Source organism: Lottia gigantea (assembly GCF_000327385.1).
Source record: "Lottia gigantea unplaced genomic scaffold LOTGIsca_11, whole genome shotgun sequence".
NCBI lineage: Eukaryota > Metazoa > Mollusca > Gastropoda > Lottiidae > Lottia > Lottia gigantea.
Window position 1 is genome coordinate 3,553,388 of NW_008707001.1, and position 9,289 is coordinate 3,562,676.

Genomic DNA, 9,289 nt, shown 5'->3' on the forward strand with positions numbered 1-9,289 from the left:
ATATCCTATAAAGTGTAATCCTGTATCCTTTGTCTGTATTCAACTTACTCTGACACTGCCCAATCCCTTTGTAAATACGATTAAGGGGCGGAATGAAAAAGGGCGAAATGGAAATCAGGCTAAATGAAAACAAGGCGGGATAGGGGGGGGGGGGGGGGGGGGGGGGAATCAGGAAAGGACATAATAGTAATTTCGAACGGCGAATGGGAAAGGCGAAATAAATTGGGGGCGAATCAGGAAAGGACATAATAGTAATTTCGAACGGCGAATGGGAAAGGCGAAATAAATTGGGGGCGAATTGGGATGGGACGAAATTGGAATAATCTGCATCGACAACCCTGGCCGGATTACGGAACCCGTCATCTTTAAATTTGTGTGGAGTTAACATACAGGTGAACTAACGTTACAGATGAGTTAGGGGCCATCCTGCGGCTCCGAATAGACAAAAGTTTTTATTTTTCAATATTTTTTGTCTCCATGAACTCAAATACACGCGAAATTTGTGTTTAACTATTCCCATCTTTCTTTCTTGCTTTTTAACTATGCCAAATCATGTCCAAACCACACCCCTATTCGTCAAACTTCCTCGGGGTTAATAAGACCAAGTCAAAACCCGTATTCGTGATACGATGACTGTGCCCCATTCTTCCATTTATACAACACTCCATAAAAAATATTTTTATTCATAAATATATTAAAACAGCTATGAGTTTTTTTGATGATCATTATTTGAAAATGAAGGTGACATTTTGATCTCTTTCGATAAATCTGATAGTAAAATATCGTTATTTGATTCTTGGTTCTCATCTTTCTTGGCAAGTTCTGAAGCTTCTTTCATCTTTCTCTGTAAAACATTACAATTTTATTCGACTACTATATCCATATTTTTTTCTGTGTGTACATTATAGACCTACTTGATCTGCAATCTACCAATCGCTCTATTATACCGCCAAATTGTCTACCCTGAAAGTTAAACTAGCGCTTTGCAGTAGATTCAGCTTTGAGAAAAATGGCGAGAATTATTGAGTGTTAAGATATGGTTATGGTAGTTTTTCCCCGAGTCCATTCTCGGTATTGAACAAATACACAAAAACATCAACTTCATACTGACGATTCAATCTTATCATTATTATAATGCTTTGAATACAATTTTTTTGTATATTTCTTCGTGGATATATGTTAATAAAATTCTTTACCTCTGGGTGTTTGACACCAAAATAAAGAAAATGACGTATTTTATATGGTAAACATGGTAACACAATATCAAATATTGGACAAATTAATTTTGGGTCTAATTCGGATGGATTCTGAGCACCTGGAAAATAAAGATTAAGTAAAATACAATTTTGAGTCAAATCTGTACTCTAACTGCCAATAACCAATCTTTAAATCCAGAGTTGAAAAGACACCTACCTAAAACTTTTTGTGTAAATAGTAGAGCAAGGTAATGTTTATAGAGATGTACAAGACATACAATTAAATTACAATTAACCAATGCACAATCTGAAGTTATTTTGATGTTTTGTTACCACATCTACTAGAGTTCTACATGGTATACGATCTACTCGTGCGAGTGTCCTTACAGACAGTGTGATATGATTTACACAGAAAAGTATATGTTTTTTACGCTCTCGTTTCTACGAGTCCTTAGGCGATTAGGGGCCAAAAATGTCAAGGGGACCCACAGACAATTCTCTTCCTATGCATTATGATTAAAAAATTTAAATAGAGAGGTCAGTTGTCTGAAAATCGCATAGCGTGACACTCTGAGTTACAAGAACATGTCTAATATCCAAACTATATATATATGAGACTATATATATTTACCTGTTATAAAACTGACTGGTAGACCAACTAGTAAAACTATCACTACAGCTAAGACACTATACCATAAATAGGATATTTGATATATATGAGTTAATGGTGATGAACTGTAAGAAGAGATGAGTAAAAAGACATTAAACAATACATCATAGAACCCCGGATTCTCAGGTAAGGAATAACTCATGTGATACCTAGCCCCACATTTCTGGCTTTACCCAGTTCCTCAAATGTGATACATGTTCACATCGCCAGCATGAGTTGTCAGGCTAGACAAATTCAGGCTAGGTTTGATAATGCCATATTAGACGAACCATTTGCATTTCAGAATAGTTATCATTCATTTGTGAGGTCGAAGTTATGAGTAATATAAATTTATGGAATGATAGGTTAGTAAAATACCATGTAGTATTAGTAGATACGTTAGATACAATCTAATAACAACGAACTTGTCAAAAGCCATAAAAAAAATTAATATTTGAGATACAGATAATTTAAATGATACCAATCAAATTACACGGACCGATAGCTGACAATACAGCAGAACGTGTTCTTTATTACTGACTCACTAAACACGATGTGCAGAGAGGTGGTAAAGTGTCAAACAATAGAAATAAACATACTAATCTATGTCGGAAGGAATAGTTATATTTGTTGTGTTTCCTGTTGGGTTGAATGTTATATTATTGAAGCCCATAACACCATCATCTAATAGAGTCCAGTTACAGCCAGAAATACTAACTGGAGATTTTATTGGTGGTATACCGGCTATAAATGACCCGAATCCAATCCATAATAAAAGCACAACACTCGTGAGGAGACCAGCTAAAGCACCCTGCAATAGTTTGAATAATTTGTAAAGAGGTTTCCCAATTATTATGTGTATAGAAAATTTGCATCATTCCAATTTCATTAAACGTCTATGGTTCATGCAATGTCACTAAAATTAAGAATTTTATATCGTAAAAGCTGCTAACGATCGTGACATAATAAAACGAGTATTTTTGGTTTTATGGATTAGAAATAGGCCCTACAACCTAAAGGTAAACTATTAATCCTCTGGAACTCGTAATCATAATCGAAACTCTGGATGCCTCAATGGAACATCTTATGTCTAAATATTTTTTAATCCCCGGCATTCATTTAGAATACAATAGCGGCTACTAGTAGTAATTATTAAGAAATTAATTCCAAGAAACTGAAAATCCATAACACAGCTATACATTTGAAAGTTCATAGAGTTGATTAAACGATAGTTCATACATAACTTCTTAAAAACATTTACTAAAAAACTCTACCTTTGCATTTGCCCACGGGAATAGCATTCCTAAAGTAAACAAACCCAGAGCTGGGGCACCCAATATTGAAAATAATGTATGTGTAGCCTGAAATTATATAAAGTATATTTCATTGAGCACAGTTTTCGTTTGGTCATATATGACTCGTGACTATTACTTCTAGGTTTTACATTTACTGTACATATATGTAATAAACCTTTAAAAATCGAGTTCCCTTTCCTTCGTTTAGTCACTTCACACATCATAAGCACAATGAAGAGAAGAAATACTTCAAACAAAAGTAGTGAATCAACGTAGAAAAGCAGGTCTGAATCTACCGCTAATATTATCTGGGTCCTCTCGGGCACCCCTGTGGTGTTCACTGGTGCCGCAAAGGGGTCATTTTTTTTCACTTCCGAGGTACATCAAAATGGTCATTGAGGAAAACTTTGAAAGGTAAGATTAGTCGAATGTAAATTTAAGTCCTTCACTAAATCAATTTTTACATTACCTGCAATATGCTTCCCATTTGTGAAGCAACCCAAGTTAAACCAAGGCAAACCAAACCAAATACAAATGCTGAAAAAATATAAATATCATTAGTGCACTTATATGTGCCAGACATCAATCGATTCATAATCACCAGACCTTATAATTTACATCATGGTTCGTAGCATTTATATCCTGGGACAAAATACCCCGACCTTTAGGTTGATCTAACCCACTATTCCTTTGGATACATATTTGATACATGGATTGTAGTCTAGATAGGCCCGGTCCAATCAAAATCAGATTGCAATTTCGTTCCTTGTTTCTGATACTGTACATCTTCACTTTAATCTAACGAATTTACTATCGCAGTCATGTCCTATTGAGTTTTTTTTCAACCAATCAAAGCATGCCATGTGAGACCTGTTTCTTCCTTGGGATGCCTGGGCAGAGAGTGACATTTGTCAAGTCCCTGATTGTGATATTGATATGAATTTACTAATATATTATACTAATGGACTGTTTTTGAATCACTATTAATGTTACTAACCTATGATTCTAGATATAAGAGTAGCACGACTTTCCCGTAGATCTTTTAAACAATACGGTTTAATTATATCCTCTAATACCACTGCGGCTAGCGCATTTAAACCAGATGATATGGAACTTAAATATGAAAAAACTATGTAAAGTTTACATCCAATACTGGAGAAATGGCAATTTATAAGGAAACGATATGTAAGACAACTACCGATGCCCCAAAAGTTCAGAATTAATTCCTTCTTCATGAAATACCGTTTCCTTTTAACCCTGCATGTTAAGCAACAATCAGCTGCAAACACCATACCAAAAAAGACGTAATGTGATACTTAAAATTTGAAAATTATATAGTTCATTAGTCAAATCAGCTATCAGACATATTTCAAACACCTTTAATGTCAATCCCTTAATTCATACCTTAGAGTTCCAGAAAATATGCAGGCTATAAATAGACCAGGAATACCAGGAATATGTCCCAAAATATCCATCACAAATAAAGGGAATAACTAGATAACAAAAAACAAATATTTAAATTATTTGCCAAAATCCTGTGTTAAAATCAAGATATGTTTATTTTCATATATGTTAATAATATTCATTGACAGATCACAATCACATATAACAACTGATAGTTGATTACATATTTAAAAAACATTTTGTGAATCACTACAGAAGCGTCATGTTTCCTCATTCTCACTAACGATTATCACGGGAAAAGCATGAGGAGTTTCTACTAACCTGATCTGATGCAGATATTAGTCCAAATTTTAAAGGATCACATGTACTATAAAATGCATACATCACAATACCAATCAATGAACATAAGAACAAAATAATCACCAGACCAGGGGCATTCAACCATATTGCTCTAGATAAAAGGAGCACAAAAATATCAAACATTGAACAATAATGTTGAGTGTAAAACTAAATAATTCCTTTTTTTGGTTGGGGTCAGTTTTGTAATTAGCTATAAGGTTTAGGAGTGAACATATTAAACAAATATATCAAGTATGAATTTTTCATTTGACATACATTTGAGCTCGGCGCAGAGATGAACAAGATACAGCTCTTTGAATCTGAGCTTGATTTGCAGCATAAATGGACGTCCACAAGAAAGATCCACCAATAACTAGTGACCAAAATGTGTGTCTAACTGTAGGAAGGACGTTGAAGCTAAAATTAACAATGATGAAATATGAATAAATGAATTCATAGCGTATTTCTTCTATGAAAATTAAAGTTTGTGATAAAAAGTGTGATTTTGTTCTTAAATGAAATGAAATTGAGTTTTACATTGTACATTTCTGGTCTTGATTGGGTTTATGACACCGGATTTGTTTTTAAAGAAAACAGTATAGTAAGAAAACATCGGTTAGTCTGTATCATTCAAAACAGACAGATCAACATCAAAAGTTGTCATTTCTGTTTTACTACATAACCTATGCTTACTCGTCATACACCACTCTTTGATTTTTATCAGCAATCTCCCAGGCACGACCGAATCCACCAATTTCTATAGAACCTTGTATCAATGCTGCTAATAAACCAATACCCATCATAATAATTTGGAATGTGTCGGTCCATAAAACTGCTTTCATACCACCCTGTTGAAATAAGATTTAGCTTTGAATAGCTTGAATAGAAACAAAGAATGAAGGCTATTTAGAAGAGATCACCAAGCTAATTCAATAAAAATAAAACACAATTACAATGGTATACAAACGTCTTAACAAATAACGAAAAACATAACGTCTAATACATGAACACATGTGTCATTATCAGATGAGGAAGTCCCCAGATAGATAATTAATAGCGAAAAACAGAACAATATTTAAAAGCAATTAATAATTCTAATTGATAGATGTATAGATATATGGTATATATTCTGTTTGGATTATGGTATACAATGTTAGAACGACATTACTACAATGACATGCTTCATGGACTACTTACTGCCGCCCCGCGAGGTCAAAACTTCCCACAATTTGCTTTTTTTCTTCAGTAAAAAAGAGATTAAATAATTAGAATGTTTGCAAATAAATAGGTTAAGTAGGTTGAACTAAATCTTATTCTAAGTAGTGTTAAGTAGGTCATTAAACTTACCAGCGTCGTGTACAAAATACAAACAGATCCAACAGCACATATTGCTCCCCATAATGATAACCCTGTCACTGAAATTAGTATAGTTAGACACATAGTTAATCATATGTTCATTCATAACGCACTGTTAATAAGTTGGTGTAAAGCTGACCATATAAAATATGTAAATAATTATGATCATAACGAGACCACATCACTTGCTTTGTATCTAAGATATATCACCAGGCGCGTAGCTGTAGGAGGGGGGTGGGGCTAGAAATAGATAACAGTTGTCCAAAGTTATATCAAGTGTATATGCATCTTCACTTCGTACTTATACCTTGACTGCAATAGCCACTAATAGCCATTTGATTGAATTGTAAATCGAGATGGACTATCTGATGATGAATGAATGTCATTCATTGCTTGTTATCAATTTCAACCTGGAGATTCAAAAATTCATTACCTGCATTTACGGCTAAAGAAGGGCCATATAAAACTATTCCCATATAGATAGTCTGAAAAAAATAGGTAATTATTGTAAAACAAGGAGTGACGCCCTTGGAAGTATTGTCTAATGATTTGGGGTACGTGAAAATGCACATTGTTTCTCATATTATCTCTTGGCATATGTTATATTTTGTATAAAACACATTAATATATGATATGTCTTTGCATAAGTCCTTTGTACAAACGATTCTAATATGAATATCTTTGCACATATATACAAAATTATATATATGTTATATATATTGAACATATGACTTATGCAAAGATATAAATACATCTCATACTCATTCAAACGCACGTTCATCACAGATATATTTCAAAAAAAATGTATGATATATAATATTTTTCTAGAAGTAATATTATACCATTTTTTTTTAAATATATCTATGATGAACGTGTCTTTGAATGAGAATGAGATGAAATCGGCGTATATATTTAATTAACTCTTACCATATGAATAACATATATAACTGTGCTTATAGTCCGGACTAATTTGTTGAATCGAAGTTCCAGATACTGAAAGATAAATCAACCGTTATATGAGATAAAGCTGTGTATCTTTCTTTCTGTGTTGATTTAGCACTACAAAGATGGAAATGGAAGGTAGATTTAGAGTGAGTGAATGCCCCAATTCCGGTTACCAGCAAAATGTTTAGACCAGAGGCGGAGCCAGATTTACGTCCGACCGGGGGGGGGGGGGGGCGAAATATCTAATCTAGTTATAAGATTTTTGCCCGAAAAAATTGCTTCCGGGACTGCGAGGGGGGCTCCGCCACCGGTTTAGACGGGTACGAACAGTAACCCATGTTGAAATCGAGGGGAATAAACGGAAATACACGTCTGTATCATATCTTGTTAAACCTTCTGTAAAATAAATGTTACACTATTCATTAAGTAACGGTAAACAATCCGTTAAGTGATGGTAAACTATCCGTTGAAGTAACCCATACGTTAAATAACGGTTAACACAATCCGTTAAATAAAGGTAAACCATCCGTTTAAGTAAAAGGTTATCCATCTGTTAAATAAAAGGTAAATTATCAGTTAAATACAAGGTAAATTATCCGTTAAGTAAACGCCTATCCATCCGTTAAGTAACGGTAAACTATTCTTTAAGTAAACAATAATCTATCTGTTAAATAAGCAGTAAACTATCCGTGAAGTGTCTTCCTAAACGCCTTTAAACTATATAATAAACTTAATAAGGCAATTACGATTAATTCTGACTATTGATTTATCGGATATCAAATTAATTCCTACCTCATAACAACTGGTAATCTTGAGTCTATAGAATACTGGTATAAAGATATGGGCAGTACAGGCCATAGTTATAACATAGCCTATTCCAATCCACAAATACATGGTGGTATAGTTATACATCTCAGCTGGTGTTCCTAATAATGTTATAGCTGACATGAAAGTAGCTAAAAGTGACAGTGCGACTGGAAGTATAGGCATCTTGCCACCTGCCAATAAAAATTCTTTCACATTTTGCTTTTTTCTGTCTTTTACTGCATAATAAATTCCAATGGCTGCCGAAATGAGTAAGGTGGCAGCAAATATAACATAGTCTACAATACTGAACGAATTCTTCTCTCCCGTTTCAAAACTGTATTTCCTTTCTGTCATTTTGGCCACCAGTTACGTATATTGCCTTTTCTAAACAAAGTTATAACCTGAAATCGAAGCAAATATATAATTATCTAACGATGTCAATGTTTATTTATCTGTTGGGGCAAATAGAAATCTTTGGTGTTCAGACAAACGTCTAGGCAAACATTAGCCTAATTTGTATATCTTCCTAGAGTAATGCCCTAATTCTTCATCCTGATCAGCATCATTATCCAAATTGGAATAACACAACGTTTCAATCAAATATAATTGCAATCAAACTTGATTCCCAGTTTTTACATTAACGTTTTAAAACGATAAACCACCCTCATTTATTCATAATTGGACTGAATTATAATAATACGTGTTAAACAATACAATAACCTTATCACAAAGTAGTTTTTGTAGCATATGTATTCTAGCCTGGTCTAATATAGCTAAATAAAATAATATAATAACAAAATAGTCCGTGTGTAGGACGATCAAGGCGATAGTTTACTGTTATGTATAAATTAACGGTAGTTATTACTGGAAAAACACGACTACGTTATATATCATACTTTTCAACGTTAATGTGTCACACTAGTATATTGAAATATATATTACCTATAAGAGATCTCCGTGGCTTGGAATGGTCGCCATACACTACATTATATGATAATCTATCAACAATTCAAATTCAATCCTCCATTAGATTGGGTTTTCTTAGAAGAAATTCACAGACCCGATAAAGACACGTGCAAACATGAAGCCGGCCATAAATCTCCGTGATGAATTGGAATAACGGTAACGGTAGTCAGTATTATCAAGACGCTTTTTGATTCTTTATGTTAATGAAGTGTACAGAAACAGACACTTATGATAGAAGAAAGTTTCTTGTTTAGAATTCCGCTATGCAATTCATTGGAAATTTTCTTTAACTTGAAATAGAAAGTAAAAGTAGAAAGTCTACGATATTTCCT

General features: G+C 33.7%; 1 protein-coding gene across 1 annotated transcript; it reads right to left on the bottom strand.

Annotated features, from left to right (window-relative positions):
* Window positions 1-668: 668 nt before the first annotated feature.
* On the bottom strand, window positions 669-8,991 carry LOTGIDRAFT_185388 (hypothetical protein). Its single transcript, XM_009047235.1, has 16 exons — window positions 8,934-8,991; window positions 7,977-8,392; window positions 7,167-7,232; window positions 6,673-6,724; window positions 6,231-6,298; window positions 5,577-5,731; window positions 5,160-5,300; window positions 4,866-4,995; window positions 4,545-4,633; window positions 4,138-4,253; window positions 3,610-3,677; window positions 3,120-3,206; window positions 2,445-2,656; window positions 1,828-1,931; window positions 1,197-1,315; window positions 669-844 (listed from the first exon to the last, which is right to left on the bottom strand). The coding sequence occupies exons 2-16, from the start codon at window positions 8,343-8,345 to the stop codon at window positions 704-706; spliced, it is 1,917 nt and encodes a 638-aa protein (XP_009045483.1). The 5' UTR covers window positions 8,346-8,392; window positions 8,934-8,991; the 3' UTR covers window positions 669-703.
* Window positions 8,992-9,289: the final 298 nt, after the last annotated feature.